The sequence below is a fragment of the Oryx dammah genome, unplaced genomic scaffold (genome assembly GCF_014754425.2).
Source record: "Oryx dammah isolate SB20612 unplaced genomic scaffold, SCBI_Odam_1.1 HiC_scaffold_6, whole genome shotgun sequence".
NCBI lineage: Eukaryota > Metazoa > Chordata > Mammalia > Artiodactyla > Bovidae > Oryx > Oryx dammah.
In genome coordinates, this window is record NW_024070190.1 from 16,240,295 (window position 1) to 16,259,041 (window position 18,747).

General features: G+C 43.9%; 1 protein-coding gene across 3 annotated transcripts in view; it reads right to left on the minus strand.

Annotated features, from left to right (window-relative positions):
- The window catches only part of LOC120865497 (WASH complex subunit 2-like), a 45,259-nt gene that overhangs the window by 13,934 nt on the left and 12,578 nt on the right, over positions 1-18,747 (minus strand). For all 3 annotated transcript variants that reach the window (XM_040242827.1, XM_040242829.1, XM_040242828.1), the window contains exons 6-20: positions 18,210-18,303; positions 16,871-16,932; positions 15,613-15,660; positions 13,720-13,824; positions 13,062-13,149; positions 12,368-12,439; positions 11,568-11,686; positions 10,800-10,857; positions 9,731-9,790; positions 9,170-9,343; positions 6,907-7,034; positions 5,826-5,912; positions 3,790-3,891; positions 2,325-2,456; positions 210-373 (exon numbers count right to left, since the gene is read on the minus strand). In XM_040242827.1, the coding sequence (XP_040098761.1) occupies positions 210-373; positions 2,325-2,456; positions 3,790-3,891; positions 5,826-5,912; positions 6,907-7,034; positions 9,170-9,343; positions 9,731-9,790; positions 10,800-10,857; positions 11,568-11,686; positions 12,368-12,439; positions 13,062-13,149; positions 13,720-13,824; positions 15,613-15,660; positions 16,871-16,932; positions 18,210-18,303 (1,493 nt within the window). The remainder of the gene's footprint in view (positions 1-209; positions 374-2,324; positions 2,457-3,789; positions 3,892-5,825; positions 5,913-6,906; positions 7,035-9,169; positions 9,344-9,730; positions 9,791-10,799; positions 10,858-11,567; positions 11,687-12,367; positions 12,440-13,061; positions 13,150-13,719; positions 13,825-15,612; positions 15,661-16,870; positions 16,933-18,209; positions 18,304-18,747) is intronic.

Below are 18,747 nucleotides of genomic sequence, written 5' to 3' on the forward strand. Positions count from 1 at the left end.
GCAGGAGAAACTGGGTGAGAACCTATGAAGAAAAACACTTCACAGTACCAAAGGGGAATACTGTGCGAAACCGCAGACCTGCTCGCTGGGACCATCACCAGGTGACGGAGGGTCAGCGCGTCCCCCCCAGAAACTGACACTCTGCACATCAAGCACCTTCGCCCGTTACCAGACACGGACCAAACGGTTTCTTACAAGGACTCTCCCACCTGTCCTTGGCAACAGCAAACAGGTCATCCTCGTCATCCTCCTCAAAGAGGCTGGTCTTTTTCACGGCCTTAACCCCCTGGTGGGTGGTCTCAGGGTCCCTCAGTTCTCCTTTAGACTTGTCAGATGTCGAGTTGGTCTGTGAGTCAGTAATATGCCACTGGTCCTTAAAAGATAAAATACGGGTTAAAGTCCTCTGGCAACTCAGGTTAAGAAACCGGGAAAATAAAATAAAATCCCCGTTCAGTGAACTAAGCCGCATCTGCACTCAGGGTGCCACTTCTGAGGAACGTTCACGTACAAGGCTCTTCTCTGAACTCAAGTCTAGACAGCGAGGCCCACTGTGCTCACAGGCCTGCTGGTGTCTCCCTCCATCACTGCCTACCACATACTCTCTCTCTCTGTGTTAGGATAAGAGATCTTCTCTACTTTAGAGATCAAAATTAACTATGAAGGGGAATGAGAAGGAACAAGAATGTTTAAAAAAAAGTCAAGAACTCTCAACTTTAGAGGAGAATGATATTTGAATTAAAAATTTTTTTAATTCCAAAGTAAGCTGGGGGAAAAAATGCATAAAAAGCTCATGCAGGGGATTTCCCTGAGATTTCCCTTGGCAGTGGCTAAGACTCCAGACTCCCAACACAGAGAGCCCGGGTTTGATCCTGGTCAGGGAGCTAGATTCCACGTGCCACAGCTAAGAATCTGCAAGCTGTAACTAAAGATCCCACATGGTCAACTAAGACCCGACTCAGCCAAACTAAAAGGAAAACAAAGCACTCACACACGTAAATAAGACACAATGAAATCTGCAAGTGATCCTTATCACAAAATTCTGAATCTGGACTTCAGAAAGCATTTAAGGAAACCCCACCTGGCTGTGCTCACCCCTTCAAACCAAGGATCTCCTGAGCACTTGCTGAAGTGGTCCTTTGGTCTCTGGAGTTTAGAGCTTTACAAATCCAAGTGGGTTTTGTAAAGCAGCAGCTGCTGTTATAGAGTCTCAGGTTCCACCTGCAGACCTTTCGAATCAGAATCTGCCTTCGTTAACAGTATATCCAGTGACTTCTTCACAAGTTACAGTTTGAGAAGTGCTTCCCTAAAGAAGTCAGACTCAACACTGACCACCACCCAGAACCCCCAAATGAGCTTCAGAAAACTCCCCTGGCGGGTCATCCCCCAGTTAATTCAGAACCCCAGGGGTGGAATCCAGGATTGGTCCTCTCTCAGGTTCCACGTGACCTCAATGGCAGCCAACGTCAAGCTGCTTTTCTATAATGGAAGCCTGTTCATCTTTCCTCTGCAGGTACTATTGCTCCCTACTTTAGCTGGTATTCTTATTTTCCCTGAACTGCAATAATATGATAGAAAATTCAAATGGTGGTTGGCCATTACTACAGGGAGAACCACCCACTAACAATGCTAGAAAGAAAAAACAAAAAGGAAAATCCATCACCGTTCACAGGTTTGAGTAGAAAAAGCAAATTATGTTGTATCATTTTAAGTTTCTTTCAATAAAAAACTGAACATGTCTATGATTTATCTATCTGTATCTTACCCTCAAAACTTAACAACAATGTTAAAACAGAGTAATTATTATGAAATAAGCAGATTCTTAATGCTCAGTTTTTATTATCATTATACTTAGTCTTTTTCTACACAGATAAATCTGAACAGCTGCTGAACTGTATCCTCCACTGGCTCCAACAATATATATAATCCAGATACCAAATGGCAATCCTGGGAAGACTTACAGAAAAGGAGTGAAACCAGCATAAGGCACTCCTGCCTTGCCGAGCGATAGTCCTTGATCAATGAAACACAGCGATCATTTAACAAAGTGAAATAAGCCCTAATTCATTTGGATAAGTATGTATTATAAATTTGAGGACCATACTCACTTTATGCCCAAGCATTCTGAAAAGATTAACCTTATATTAATATACTATAATAAACATCTTTCTTCAAGAATAGAATGACAATTGTGTGAATATAGTCTTTAGTGACCAAATTTCACTAGATCTACACTAGGGAGAAAAAGAAGATGTTTAGGACAGCCGTAACTCTTAAATCCATCAAACCATCCCCTACTCCTCACCAGGAGATAAATTTCCACCCACCTCCTCATCACTGCTGAATAGCAAGGCAGATGCTTTCTTTTTGGGAGGCTCAGAGGGCTTTGCTTTCTTTTGGCTCTGAGTCAGTAGAGACGATGTCTGCTTCTTAGCAGCTGGAGTATCAAAAAGATTATCCTAGAGATAAAAGGGGGAACAGAAGAGTATGACAACTCTAGAAACAGAAAACAGAAAACTCGATACTGTCCTGTGTTAAACCCTGAGAGAGTAAGTCTCCAGTCAAGTGAAGACTATATACATAACACCTTTGGGGGAAAAATCATGCCGGGCTAGTAAATGCTACTTCTCTCTTCTGTATAACCTACCGCAGCAGCTTCCCGTCTTCCCTAACTGTATCCAGTCACAGACGTGGAACAGGATTCAAAGGCAGAACGCTCGGGTGGGAGCACAAGGGGCGCGACAAGAAGACAAGCCACAGAGACGGGGGGGAGCGTGGCTCCGTCCGGCCCTCCTGGGGGGCCTTCTACGCCCCCCGGGAGGGCCCAAAGCCTACAGACGGCGTGAGAGCAGGACAGCCCTGCAGCAGGCAGCAACCTGCGCCTTCCTATGAATCACAGACCAGAGCAAAGAAGAAAAAGAAGGAAACGGGAAGCCTTCTCTACTCTCTCACATTTATGAAAGACACATTCCTGGGGAAGAGAGAACAAAACCATCAACGGGCCTGAGCCCAGGTCAGACAGAAGAACACTCTTAACAATACACTACAACAGGTGAATGGTCCTGAAGTGTAAAGATTAGATAGAGGTGTAAAGGCAGGAAAGGCCGTGAGTAACGAACTGGCACGCACTGGGGGCATCCGAGACAGAGCTAACATCTGCCACGCACGAGCTATGTGCCAGGCATGGTGCCAAGGGCTGCGCGCTAGCTGTTGCAACTGTCACAGTCAGGCTACGAACTATCAAGCCAGAGGAGATTCAGGAAGGTCGCTGCCAACACTTGCCCAAAGCCGCTGATCTGCGCGCGGTGGACCTGGGACATGAACAGCTCAGGCACCTGTGATTCGGCCTAAGAGCAAAGGTTTGGTTTTTCTTCCCGCTCATTCCTTTCCCCCACTTTTCTCTCTCACCCAGAGTGGGGAAGAAAAGCAAAGCAGGGACATGGCTGTCTTCTCCCCTCTACTCCTACTTCATCTGAAACACTCTTGTAGATCACTGGGTTTCATCCCCTAAAAAGTATTCCTTAAAGGCAGATTATACAAGTGACATCTACAAAGTCTTACATAGAGCTGGGTCAAGAAATCTAAGGGCCTGCCCACTCTGTAGCTGGGAACTCAAGAAAGGAACCGCTGAAATAAACACCGCAGTGTATTTGCCGCAAACGCCCCAGGTGGCTTGGCTGCTTTCCCGCCGCCGTGTTCTACTGTAAGAGCCGCCGGATGCAAAGCTGCGTTGGCAACGGCCTTCTACTAACTGGAAACTCGGTTAGCTTGTGTCGCAGTAACAGCGTTTACCTGTCCATCTTCATCATCGAAAAGCAAGACCGAGCTGGGGGGTTTGCCAGGCAGCAGAGTTGCCTCTTTTGGCTTCCTCACACTTTGAGAAGAAAACAAATCCTGTTGGGTCAAGATGAAAGTTCCTGGTTAATTTTAAGTGTCAGATATGAAACACTGAAGTTCAGGGTACAGCAGACGCCATCCATCCAGGCCTCTCTTGTGAGAGAGGAACGCAGGCTGTCCCAGTCCTTGAGGAACACACACCAGACGCTGTCCTCGCTGTGCGCAGGAGAGAAGGGAGAGACCCACACCTGACTCCAGGCGGCCTCACAGGAGCCCAGAGGCGCCAAACTCCCACCCGGATGACAAAGGACAGCGAAAACTCTGCCAATCAATTTCCTAGCATGCTGAGAAAATAACTTCCTTTTTCTGTCTAGAGAATCAGAGAGATAAACACATGTAACAATGGAAATAGAAGCTAGATTCCCAAAGTACTGGACCTGTGACACTCTTTAGTTATACCCCTTTTTCCTCTAATAAGGGTGGGATATCCGTCAGTTCAGTTCAGTCACTCAGTCATGTCCAACTCTTTGCGACCCCATGGACTGCAGTATGCCAGGCTTACCTGCCCATCACCAATTCCTGGAGTTTACTCAAACTCAGGTCCACTGAGTCAGTGATGCCATCCAACCATCTCATCCTCTGTCGTCCCCCTCTCCTCCTGCCCTCAATCTTTCCTAGCATCAGGGTCTTTTCAAATGAGACAGTTCTTCACATCAGGTGGCCAAAGTATTGGAGTTTCAGCTTCAACATCTGTTCTTCCAATGAATATTCAGGACTGATTTCCTTTAGGACTGACTGGTTGGATCCCCTTGCAGTCCAAGGGACTCTCAAGAGTCTTCTCCAACACCCCAGTTCAAAAGTATCAATTCTTTGCTGCTCAACTTTCTTTATAGTCCAACTCTCACATTTATACATGACTACTGGAAAAACCAACGGTTTGACTAGACGGACCTTTGTTGGTAATGTCTCTGCCAGACCACCTGACATGCCTTCTGAGAGTAGGATATGATTTCTTTTAAATAAATATATATTCAGTTTTAACTTTAAAATCTTTTGTACTCTCGACATGACAGCTAGGAAATGTTGCAAACTAGACAAAGATCTGGTAGATTATGAAGAAACTTCCAAATGCTGTAAAACGTCAACCTACAATGCAAAGCAAGCCGTGCAAACTGAGCTGCATGAATCAGAAACACGAAACGGAACAACTATTCCCCCAGGAAGAGAATCTTCAATTCGTGAGAGTCAGACAAATAGGACAAGAACACGGTTTCCAAGACTTCTCTCGATGCCACTTTTTTAAACCATGGAATCAATGTTTACTCAGTATAGTGCTAATGAGTGAAAAGAGCTACACTCAGCCCAGTGGTTTTCGCCTGCGCCCCAAAGAGCCCCAGAGGTCTGTTTAGGTAGAAAGAGCCAGACAGGAGAAGCACCAAGCTTCCCCTGCCTCTCCTGCATGTTACACTCTGCAGCAGTCCACTTAAAGGAAGGGCTCTGTTGCTTTAAAAAAGAAAACAAGAGTCTAACCCAGAGTTCACCATTTCCTGAAATTACATGTAAATTTCTGCCATGTCCAGTCTTTTCCTGTGAAGGAAGTCTATTACTTCCAGTGACACACAGAGTGTGTGTATCACTGCAGAGGATACCCACTGCTCATACGATACCCAATTCCTCCTCAAAGAAGCAGCTGTGTGTGTATTTCTGTCCTGGGAGAAGCAGCTCATTACACTGCACATCAATTCACAGCCTAGAATCGGAGCACCCTGAGCTGTCCTCCTAAGAGAGGCACTAGATTTAAACTCCACAGTGAAAGGATTGTACACATCCTGCTTTCTAAATACCATGTGTTCTCAAAACCTTGTTTTCAAAGAAAGAACTAAAGTACTGACTGAGTAAGTCTTATGCCTCTGAGACATCCTGAATCAGAAACAGGTCCCAATGTCATATCCTTGAAGTAATTTCCAGACCTGAGAAAAAGAATTCCTTACCTCAGAGTCCTCCTCATCTGAAAATAAACCTTTGTGAGTCTTTGTTTCCAATGAATGCTTGAGATTTTTGCTGGAAGGTAGCATAACCTTTGTTGAAAAAAAAAAATTAAAGAATTAACAAACCAGAAACCTGGAAATATGGGTTCATTCACTCGTTTGTTCAGAAGATGTACTGAATCTCTGCTAGATAAGGCAGGCCATGCACCAGAGGAATGAAAACCATCGACGCTGGCCACGTACCAAGTGCATATAAAGAACTAACGCAAAAAGAGAAGCACCACGAAAAAGGACTTAAAAATTAGTATACGTTAGGAAAGAAGGAAGCAGCAGTCCTTGGAAAGTACATTTCTCAGGACAGACGGGACCTGGACAGGGGCCACGGTTCGGGGCTCCTCGGGGGCGTCGCTGTGGAACGGACTGCCCACAGCATGCAGAGCGTAAATGGGACGTGCACAGCTGCAGCCAGCGTTAGGAGCCTGCCGAGTTCTGAACGCTGGCACCCAGGCGGACGGCAGCGGGAAGGCCAGGGTTTCATATGCACACACAACAAGAGATGTGCTTCAGAAAGAGGGCAGATCAAGCCGTGCAGGACAGCAAGGGAAGCGACAGGAGCAAGCAGAGCGTAAAGCCTGAGGGGGACGCAGCCTGCTCGCCAAAGACAGGCCAACCTGAGCATCAGCAAAACAACAACGTAACGGATGATAAGATAATGAATGGAGAATCCACGATTCTATAATGAGACGGAAAAGGCAAGGAAGAAAGGGGAGAGAGAGCTCTTCTGTCCAGAAGAATCCCAGCTAATAAACACAGGAGAAATGACAGGAGTAGAGCAGTATTCTTTTGCACATGATAAAGCATCAATGAACACATCCATTAAGACCCACTCAGGAAGACAAAATCCAGATGCCGCTTAATCTAGGCGGCAGTAGTTACTCGGGTGTATGCTGTATTCTTTCAACACTCTACACATCGGAAGTTCACTATACACTTGAAAGAAAGCAATACTTCCCTTCGGGTTCCATATGCATTAACAAAATGCCCCATATATACACTCCTAACTTTAGTCTTCCCTCCTGCTCACCTTTGTTTCTGCTCTTGCTTTATTTTCATCTGTCTGATTCACAGTAGCTTCTGGCAAAACCACTGTTTTTTCTTTGAACAGATCTCCTTCTTCATCGTCAAAGATACTGGCAGTGGATTTGACTTTGTCTTTAGAAAGAGACCACAGCATAAAGTTACACAAAGGTCAAAAATCCCACCACAGAATTCAAAGATGAAAATTTCTTCTCTCTCAAAGAATAAACAGAACAAGCATGTTACTGCTCGATTCGTTACAAAAGAAATATTAAGTGGACTAGCTGGAATTTTTCAAAGAGCATAAGAGCTGCTCCAATGAAACACACAAGACAGACAGTTTAACTATCTGGCTTACATCGCTCTCCAACCAGCGGCACATGCTTTGAGGAGTCTGGACTGGCATAAAAGGCAGAAAGAGACCCACAGAAAGATCATTTACAAGGCAATCGCTCTAGGAATCCGAGAAGTGAGGGTTGCCTTCTGCTACCCAGGTTCAATCCTTGGACAGAAAACTAAGATCCCACAAGCTGCAGAGCCAAGAAAAAAAAAAAAAAAAAAAGCCAGGGACTTCCCTGGAGATCTGGGGGTAAAGAATTCTCCTACCAGTGCAGGGGACAGAGGTTCTGTCTCTGGGCTGGGAAGATCCCACACACTTCAGGACAGCTAAGCCTGTGCAGCACAGCTACTGAGCCTGTGCTCCCAAGAGGAGAAGGCACCCAGTGAGAAGCCCCCACACCGCTCTCCACAGCTAGAGAAAGCCCACGAGCAACAGGGAAGACCCAGCTCAGCCGGACATAAGTAATCTTTTAAAAGCACCGAACTATACAGAATCAAACACTGACACAGCCCCCATAATTCCACCTGCCCACCCAAACGGGAAGGCCAGCAGGAACAGTTTAAGGCACATACCTCTAATTTCTACCAAAGATATAGCAACATGTTAACTCTAGCAATCCACAGACATGGCTCTAAATAACATCATTTTTAAAAAATCTTATGATTTGCAATTTTCCTTCCATGTACCCAGGGTGTAATACCTTCCCATGTCAACACAGATAAACTTCAATTTTTTTCACAGCTTCACAAAATTCCACTAAATGGAAGGACCCTAGCTTACCCTACTGGTGACTATTTGGGTGGTTTTCAACCTTTCACAACCACAAGCACTGCGTCACTGAATGAGGTGTGAGGTGTGTGTCCCTGAAATGAGGGCACTGGTTCCTGAATGTCCCAGGAGAGCAGCAGGTCCAGCAAAGCGGCGCCCACTTACCTGTGATTCCAAATCAGTTCATGATAGCAAGTGAGGCCCCTTCCAAGCCACGAGAAGCAGTACAGCCTTTACTCACTGTCATTCCAGTCAGCCTAGATGTGAGCACATTACGTGTCCAGTCTGCACCCTTTCTAAAGCAGGCCATTATTTCCCTTGCGTTTCTGCTGCTATCCTTACTTTCACACTTATTGCTAGAAAATAAGCTGACGTCGAAGAGCCTGCTTCTCGATGCTTCCTGGTACACAGTCCTTAGGAGAAAGAGCTCTTTGCTCAGGTTGCTGGAAGCTGTGTGCACCTCAGTGGTCCACCTTTCTCTTCCGGAAAACAAACCAGCGAACCAAATCCTTTGCTACTCCAAGAGCAGCAAACAGAGCAGTGATCTCTGCCCGCCAGGGCGCCTGCTAGAAATGGAGACTCAAGGGCCCCACCCTAAATCCACTGAACTGGAATCTGCATTTTTACAACAGTCCTGGGAGAGCCAGCGGCTCATTAAACAACTGATTCAGAGAAGTGACTTCAGGAACGAAATGCCTGAAATTTGAGGGGTGAAGAAAGGACAGTGCCAAATCGGTCAAGAGGCTGAAAACTCCATCACAGACGAGAAAAGCCAAGGTCACCTGGGCTTGCTGGAACTGAACACCTGGCAGAGATGCTCTGTTCACATACAGTTTACTAAGGACGCCAGAAGAAAGCACAATCAAAACTCTCTTGGTAACTGAGAAGGTCGAAGCTAGAATCCTGATCAGCTCCTAGAGGGGAGCAGATTTTTCTCCCTATGAGGAAGATAATCCTAGTAATTAGTTTCTAAAGAAAAGACTGGTCCATAAAATAGAGACTGCCAAGGCACCATAACCAAACAGATGAGACACCTCTGGCAAGAATGCTTGAGGAGGGATTCCAGCACTGTACGAGACGAGGAGCCAGAGGGACCTCGCGCCTTTTTAGGTCAGCGTTCTTTACCCAGCTACATTCCCTCAAACAGAGGCTGGCGCAGTACCTGTCTTGGGCGGTTTGCTACGGGATGCCGCGAAAAAGTCATCGTCGTCGTCGTCGTCATCGAAGAGGCCAGCAGGTGCTGGGATGGACGCGCTCTTCCCTGGAGGGGGCCGCTCGTGCCTCGGAGGCTCCTTCAGTGCCGGGGCAGAGGCGCCACCGAACACGCCAGTATCCCCTGGGGGTGGAAGGACAGGGCAGAGCAGCCGTGAGTGAGCCGCCGCGGGTGGGCCTCCTGATCCACAGGAAGAGAAAACAACAGTACCCCCGCCAGAGCTCGTAATTTCAGTTCATCCACAAACACACTAACGGGACCCAACAGCACGCGTCCTTTACTGATACAGAATGTCCCACAGGGCAAAACCAACTATCACCCAGACTGGAAAAAACCCAAGGCCGCCGGTTTCTAAGGGAATATGAGCTAACACAGGTAAGTCGGCTCTCGGTGGATGCCCTCTGAAGTTCTTCCTATTCTCCTCCCCAATCAGCTCTTTGAAGAGGACAGTATTAAAAATTACAAAACAACACTATACAGTTCTCAAAAACAAACTGTGAGTTATGATACCTAAAAATACAGAAACAGCTCCTGCTGGGATTTTCTTTCCAGGTTTAGAGGATGAAGATGCTAAAATGAGAAACAAAGAGATAACATTTCAACAAAGAAAGCAACTTTCCTTGCTAAACGCACCTTCCTGAAACATGTACAACATAGCACAAAGCTAACAGGAGATGTTCAAGAACTAATTTTTCATCGAAGAGCCATTTACAAATCCCTTAGTATTATCTTCTCTACCGACGCCACGACTTTTCTCTTGGTGTTAAACCAATCTAGGCCGTGACTCCCACGGAAGATCACAGACTCTGGGCAGACAGTCGCAGTGGGGCTGGCTGCCGAGGCCCAGGAGATGCAGAGCACAGATGGGGAGGCGGGAGCAGAGCAAGCAGGGCTCAACGGTCCTGACTCCGTCCGTCCCGTTTAATGAGAACATCCAAGTGAAAAACAAAGAGCAAAATGTCTGAGATGTTAGTGCCCAAAACGAAGAGAGTAACGGAGGGCAGGAAAGCAAGCAAGTCACAGACGCCGAAAAGTAGAGTGGGGCCCTCAAGACAGTCAGGGCAGCCAGCGTCACAGCAGCCCAAAATCTGACGACTCCTGGCCTGGGAGACCAAGCCACTTAAAATAACTCATTCCCAATTCTCAAGACTATCACAGACCTAACAGAATAAAATTTTTAACTTTTTTAATAGCATATGTGAGCTTCTTAAAAATGTCACAAATTCTTCTAATGTACACTGGGCTAAGGAATTACTGATCTCCAATGTAGATGCAGAATCTCAGAAATGTTTCTTTGAACTGAACTTGATTACATTAAGATATCGGCAACACTGCCAGAGTGCTTACCCTGGTTGACAAAATCGTGATATGGGTTTACAAATGGTACTTTTTTGTTTTTGTAAGACACGAATTAGTGCAAATGAACCGCTTTTAACCAGATGAAGGCGAACATACAGCTTCCTGCCCAACAGAGAAACAAAGTTTGGGGATAACTTCAGGGGCTCCATCTCCTGATGGGAAGGAACCAGTTCCAGAAATCTATAACAAAGCAGCACAGTCAGCCTCAATCCACGCTCACCTTCATTAACAGGGGTTCGAGCTCCCCGATCCTGAGGGGCTTCTGTGAAGAGGTCACTCTGCTTATAATAAATTAAACAACACAGTTCAAAACAGCGCAGGAAAACAGAGTTGTATTTCAATATTTCTAAAGAAAAGTGTCTTATAAAATTTAAAAAAAACACATCTACTGTTCTGCCAGAAAATCAATTCCAAAGTGAAGACTATGATGAAATCACAGCCCAAAACAGTTTAGGTCTTATTGTTATTATTCAGCCGCTAAGTCATGTCCAGCTCTTTGTGACCACATGGACTGTAGCCCCTCCAGGATCCTCTGTCCATGGGATTTTCCAGGCAAAGATACTGAAGTGGGTTGCCATTTCCTTCTCCAGGGTATCTTCCTGGACCAAGAATCAAACCCCCATCTCCTGCATTGGCAGGCAGATTCTTTACCACCGACCCATCACGGAAGCCCAATTTAGTCTACAGAGAAATTAAATACAAACACGGAAGAAGATAAAAGACAATGTTAAGAAACAACCACTTAAGCAAGTAAATGCAAATTTTTCACTGTTAACACTCTCATATCCTCTCCCTACTTAACAAAGGCATCAAGATACAGTATTTCCTCCCTTTGTGATCCTTAGTTCAAAATCTCCTAAAATATGAAAGTAGAAGCAACTTCCAACTAAGAAGCCACTGTTTCCTTACTAAAGGAACTGAAAGTTATTTCTTCCTTGCAAACCCATGACACAGCTATGGAGAGCTTCACTGATTACCATGGACTCACCTCCTCATCCTCATCATCAAAAAGTCCCTTCCCTCCACTGAACAGGCCGCCTCTAGAGCCAAACGGCGAGAAGTCTTCATCTGTCAGCTTCGGGGGTGCGAATAAGTTATCTTCTTCATCTAGCAAACAGAAGGGAATGCTTTGCATGGAGAATTAAAGATGGGTTTGGAGCTCCAATTCTGGGGATCAACATTACAATACCTCCAAAACTGGCAGGCGGGTTATCTAACCATATGTAATAAGCACTATTTGAATGCTGGTGGTCTGAGGGCCTTCAGACAAAAACCCATCGGATTCCTTAAAAGGTTCTTCGGGTTTCCACTCTCAAGTCTGTTACGTGTCTGGAGCAGAGTGAACTCTGCAGGAGATCCCTTTCATCTCATTTCTTCTGAAGCAAGAATATGCTTCAGTTGCCATCAAGACCTATCCCACCAGAATTTGGGCGACAGAAGGGGGGACTCAGGAGAGATCAGGTTGACACAGCCCCAAGTGGAAATACAACAGACATTACTGCTGAACGTGAAAGGGCCTGATACAATATTCCTTACTGAAAACAAATGCTAGCAATCCCTAGTTTATAAATGTCTAGAAAGACAGCTAATGCTCCCTGTAAAATCCAGTAACTCAAACCTTTAAAGCATTTTTAACCCACCCTCACTTCTCCCCACACCTCTAGAAGTGAACGGAGACAGACCTCATCTGTCAGCTTTTAAAGAGGCATTTTAATGAATTACGGAAGCGATATCCCCCTTCCTGAGTCAAGAGCCTCCTAAAGAAGAGGATCGAGGGGAAAGGCTTACCATCTGAGGGAGTTTTCCTTTCCTTCTTCCCTTTCAACGTCTTCTGAGGTTTTGCTTCCCCTGGGGATAAGGCTTGAAGAATATTTCACAGTTTAATAACATTCAGTCTATTCTTAATATTTATCTACTGAACCTTCACGCACATCCGCCACCCTCACAACTCCTAAGATGAGAGCAAGACATTCAACTTTGCATCTCTGCTGCACCTGAGCACCCACTCAGCGCCCTACCCAGAGAGGACACTCAGGAGTGCCTCTTTTTAAGGCAGAAGGGTCCAGCTATCACAGCAGGTCACGCGCATACCAGGATTGCACTTGCTGAAAGATTCTTCTGATATCTTTCCACTTTGTTAAATCACTAGAAAATATTGTATGCTACATTTTTATTTAGTCTAAATAAAAAACAAGAGTAAATATGAAGCCAGGGATTTTTAATCCAGGGCCGATGGTTCTCTGCGTTATTCATTAATCCCCTGAAACTTCATATATAGATGTGTATATGTGCATTTTTCTTGGGAGGGGGGCGGTCCAGTGTTTACTTATCAGAGAATCTATAAAGCAAACCTGATAAGAACTACAATTTATGCTTCTTGTGCCTTAGTAATTAAACAAGGAAACCCACCCTCAGGGAAGCCCAGAGAGGGGTCCCGATGGCCCCACCGCCCTGTGAGTGCCCCTCAGAGGCGGCGACGTACTTGTGTGCTCCTCTTCCATCCGGCTCGAGGCGTCCCCTTTGATCCGAGCTGCCAGTTCATCAGCAAATGATGCAGGCCTGCTTCTTTTCTACAGCCAGGGAAGACCAAAGGAATCACTTTCTGCACTATTTGCTGTGACTGACTGGCATGGGTTATTTTGGGGCACCTAACAAAAATATGCAAACGACGGCAAAGAAATCGACCCGATGAGAAGGTATGTTTGACTGAATCAGTGTAAACACAAGCGCCCTGTAACAGGTCACCTGAGAAAGAGGCCTCAGTGTTCCTTCAGAGGGAGATGCTCTTTACTGCCTGATTTTTTTTTAATACTTCGACTTTAATACTCAAAGATCTAGATAAGAAAACTACCACAAGGTCCTTGGGGGGAGGAGTATTAGGATCTTGAAACTGAATGTGAATATATGTTGAATGATCTAACTAGTAAAATCTTAATATTTGGAGAAGAAAGTACCTGTTTGGCAACTTGGGATGCTCAACTATTACCATTTCCAAAAGTGAAAATGAATTACTGATCAAAGTGACCAAGTGAAAAATGCTACGATGCAAAATGAGACAAGATACGCGCGACAAGAAGAGGAGTGAGTCCTAGGAAGCACTTCTAAAACCTCGCCGGGTGACGGGCGCTGCAGCCTCTTACGGGTCTAGAACGTGCTCCGACGTCTTCGGCCTCTTCCTCCTCCTTCTCAGAGTCAGCGAAAATGTCGCAACCATCGTCCTCCTCATCACTCATCTGTACAGTGTGCTAAGAGCATAACCCATCAGATTATGAGCATCAGATACGGCAGCAAGCTGAAAAGACGCTACCACTCAGCCTTCAGGCTCCTCCTTCAAAGAGGAAGAACCAATGACTCACCGCAAGTTCCGAAGCAGTGAATGTGCGAGAGCAAACCACACCCAAGACTTGCCTTCAGTGCAACGGCAAGAAGGGAAAGACCAACCACGCCCACCACGAGAGAAATGAGTGAACTCAGTAAGTGTGCTGTTATCTTAATAAAAATGCTAACAGTCAAGAAGAATAAGCTGTAACAACAGCTGGAGAGGCATCCGAGGCTGTCCAAGGCACAGAACCGTGAGCGATAAACGCAGAATGGACTCACCACCCTCTGACACACAGCACGGCTACAGACACGGGCATGTTTGTAAAAGCAAAGGACAACACGTGGAAATATGTGCTTTCCGTTAACACCCGTTATCTCTAGAGAGTGTGAAGATATGAAGAATAGATGGCTCAAACTTAATCTTATGTGTTAAGTTCTAATTTTTACAAAGGTAGCCATGGTATGTAAAAACTGTTTCGTTTTTTAAATTTGTTAACATTTTAATCAATAAACTGTGCCAATCACTATGCTTAGAGCACTTTTTCAACTAATTTAATCCTTTGAACACTGAGATTAGCAATGGCACACAAAACAAGTCTATTTTTAGCAATATAAATAGTTCCACCAATGCTTTTAAATCACCATATTCTTTGAAAACCTGTCTGAATTTATCAATCTTAATAGTAAACTCCATAGAAATACATACACTCTCCAGAAGAACTGATTATTAAAATCATAAAGACAAGCCACATTTGTGAAACACAAGAGTGAAAAATAAAAGTAACAATCAAAAAGTGCTGAATCTTTCATCTGATAGTTGGAAATTTTTGTGGGAAATTTTTTTCTCAATTAGGAAAGTGAAATACAAACTGGAATCATCTCAATATACTGCTGAGCATACACTACGGTGGCAAAATTCATACATAATTCCAGTGCTGGTGAGATTCTGGGAAAATCATCAAGCGCCATCTGTTATTCTGGAATGTCTATGAAACAGTAGTATCAAGTAGTGTTAGATCACCTGATTCCTAAGAAAAGAGGTCAGAGGCAAAGGGCTTTTATGAATGAAAACTCTGACTGCAGTATTATCGCAAAAATAATCTTAACTATTTCCCATACACCTTTAGAGACTATTTCCCATACACATTCAGAGACTACAACAGTACCATACATGTATGGTAAACAAATACATAAGTTTACAAAGCAAATTACAAAGACTATTATAACGACAAAGAAATCCTTGTGATGAGTTAATATAAAATAACAAAAAAATAAACTATGCATGTTAATGAAAAGAACATGTCCTTAGAAGGACATATAAAAATTAAGACAGCAGTGCTAAGACCGTAGGATGATAAGATTTCCACTTCTTGAGTGTTCCCTAGCCTTGCTACAAGATTATCTTACATTTTAAAAAAGGAAAGGTGAATTCATATGAAAAACTGGGCTGTGTTTTAGAGGCTCTGTTTCTCAATTGTTTTTGTTTTTTTACTTCTTTGTTGTCCAAGAAAAATGAAGAAAATATAAAGTAAAATTGAGAAAAAATATACAAGGAAGTTGTTAGCCTAAAAACATTAAAATTTGAAGGAAACATGAATATGAATAAATCCTTACTTTCCCGTAAGTCATTCACAAGTAATTTTAACATAGACTCATTATACATGCTGTGCTTAAATTAAAATTTAAAAGTCACTCCAATATACGCATCTTACCCGGTTTTGATCATTGTCACTGTGATTGGCAAAATCTTCGTCCGACTCCTTTTTGGGGGGAAAAGAAAGGCTCTGTCAACATGGCTCTACTTGGGAGTACAGAAATGACGCTGTGTCTAAGCCTCTGGGGCGGCACCACCGACTGGCCTCTGAACTGACTACTGACCGCCTGCAGCACCAAGGTGCAGACGAGGTGGAGAGTTGGCCATGTCACCAACGGCTACTCCAGCTACAGGTCATCTTCGTAATTCTCTTAAACCTCTCTGACAATTCACTCTTACCAATCTGCCCCATCATTTCTAACCTCTGGATTAAGAGTTGCACACGGAATCAACCAGATTATCAAAAGCTAGTTTGCGTTGGCTTGCATTTTGCTTGGTTTGCACTGGCTTGCATTCTCCATTTTCCTTCTGAGTAAAACCATGACTTCATCAGGCCCACGAAGGGAACATTACTATTTAACACAAGCCATTAGCTAAAGAGTCGCTTCAGCGGCTGATGACAATCAGTGAAAGCAAGGCTGTTTCTAAAAGGTTCATTTCCTCCTACCCGGTGTCTTGAGGGGAGGGCTGGAGGCAGGAGGCAAGGAAACCGACTGTGCGGAGGAGGAGCAGCGGCGGGGGGAGCACGCTCAAGCCCGTTGCCTTTTAGAAAGCGACGTTCAGGAACGATCCTCCAGAGAGTTTCTACCCTTTGCAGTAGCAAATATTCCATTTAAAGGAACAACGCCAGATATAACTGGGGTCAAGGCCAAGGCCCACAGACTCTGAGGCCTTAGAGAACAGGGAGTCAGACCAGGCTCTTCGGGTGGGAAGAAGCCAGACGTAGCAGTGGACGCTTTCAGCAAGCTGCTGCTCTAGAAGGTTTTAGAGTAAAGAACGTTTCAAATATGGACTTTCCTCCTAGAATTACTCAAAGATAGAACTTACTCAAAGACTGTATCTCAGGCAGAGATTCCGCCAAACTATCTAAGCCGTCCCCCTCGAAACACACTGGTAAGAAGAGGGTCTGGCGGGGCGGTGGGCGGGCAGGCAATAGTACAAGAGACGTAAAGGGTTACAGCGGTTTCCTCTGGTTTTGTACAAGAAAGAAAGGAACCTCCCCTCCCAAGGAAAAAACCTGCGAACATGGCTTCCATTGCTATTAAGAGATTGCTGTAAACAAATTGCTAATCCACGAATATGTCATTTACTGAGCCTGCTAAATGCACCCTACGTTTCCTGCCCACTACGACCTGGGCACACCGGCAAGCCCTTACCTCTTCTTCGTTCCCTTCTTCACTGTCTGCAATACTCCCACGATCACTGCCTACTGAACCTTCTGGTTAGAAGAAAGATAAAGGTTAAAGCCAATATTCATAAGGAAACATTCTTAATTTCTTCTCAAGATCACAAACCACCATACATCAACATGAAAAGATTTTGATAAAACCATCCATACTCATTCATTGGAACTTAAAGTATCTTCACTATAGTGAGGAATGGAACATATACATAGGCTCAAAGTATTTCCCCACAGGATATTTATTAGTTACAAAGGAAAAAACTGGCTTATACTCTCTGAAGATGTCAAGGTTGTGAAAAGCAAAAAAAAGGCTGAGAAATGGTATCAAACTAAAAGACTAGAGAGATTTGACAACTAAATGCAGTGAGTAGATTGGATTTTGAACCAGAGAAAAAGAGAGACTGTAAAGGAAATTACTGGGACAACTGGAAAAATTTAAGTATAACTGAGGATTAGCTAGTGTTAAATCCAGTAAAAATTTCCTAACTTTGGTAATTATACTTTTTGCTACTGTTGTTGGAGACCTGTCAATTGGTGACTTTATTTCATATGAAAGTTACTATGGGAAGAGGTTAAAAAGTCAAGGATACTTGATTTGTACATTCTTGCCAAGTCTCACTTGGATTAATTTTTTCTATTAATAAGGAGGATACAAAAATTAAAAGTCTCACATCAAAGCCCAATACACACATCCAACCAAGATGACAGATGGGCAAACGAATATGCAGAATGTGCAACTAAATAAGAGGAAGTTCTCATTCTCAGAAAATACGCAAAGAAATAAGCTGTCCCTCAAGGGATAGGTTCCAGGACCCCCCTTCCCCAACAGACACACACACAGACACCAAGATGGCATAGTATACACGTCTAACCCACAGCCTTCTCCTGCAGTCAACCTTAACTCGTCTCCAGATTACTTATAATACCTAATACAATGTAAATGCTATGTAAATAGCTGCCTATTTGCTTTTGGGACTTTCTGTAATTTTTTACTCCCAAATATTTTCTATCCAGGTTGGTTGAATACACAGATGCAAAACCCATGGAGATGAACTGCCAACCGTATACATGAGTCAGGCGGCAGGATGTCTCCTGAGGAGGCTCAGGAGAAAGTAATACTATATATAGAGACAGAATGATACACAAATATGGTGAAATATTCACAAATGGTAACCTGAGTAAACGGTATGTGAGAGTTTCTTGTCCTAGTCTTGTAACTTTAAGACTTTAAAGTGAAGTTTGAAATTATTTTTAAATACAAAGTTAAGCTATAAATGTTAAAAGCAACAAAAATATGTAGTGCAAAAGTGTACCTTCACTAGAAAGCTCTCCAAGACCTACATCTTCCTGCTCCATGAATAGCTTTGACCCAATTAAATAAGGTAAAGGACGATCAAGGTACAGATCCTGTAAACAATGAAAAGGAATAAGCAGTTAAGTATTTAAGTTAAAATAAAATCAAGTATTCCATTTGACATCCACTTCCATCTGACTACCCCAGAACTGTTACATAATAAAAGAGAGTAAGAATAAGAAACACAGCAGGATTTTTTTTTAATCACTGATTTAAAAAAAACTTAAATCCTAAGTAAAGACAGAAAAGTAAAGCTGATTCATAGAGACTTTCCCTTCTCAAGTGCCTAATTATATTAACAAAAATGGCAAAGGCTTGTAAAAAGTTTACCAGCAGTAACTGAACAAAGAAAGGGGCACAACTTCATAGCAACGTTCCCCAAAGGAGGAGGACTGAGAAAGAAACTGGAAACCCTGACAAGCTTTCATGATGGAGACCTATCTGCCTCCCCCGAAAAGCAACTTGGTGAACAAAAAGCAACCCATCAACGACTCTTG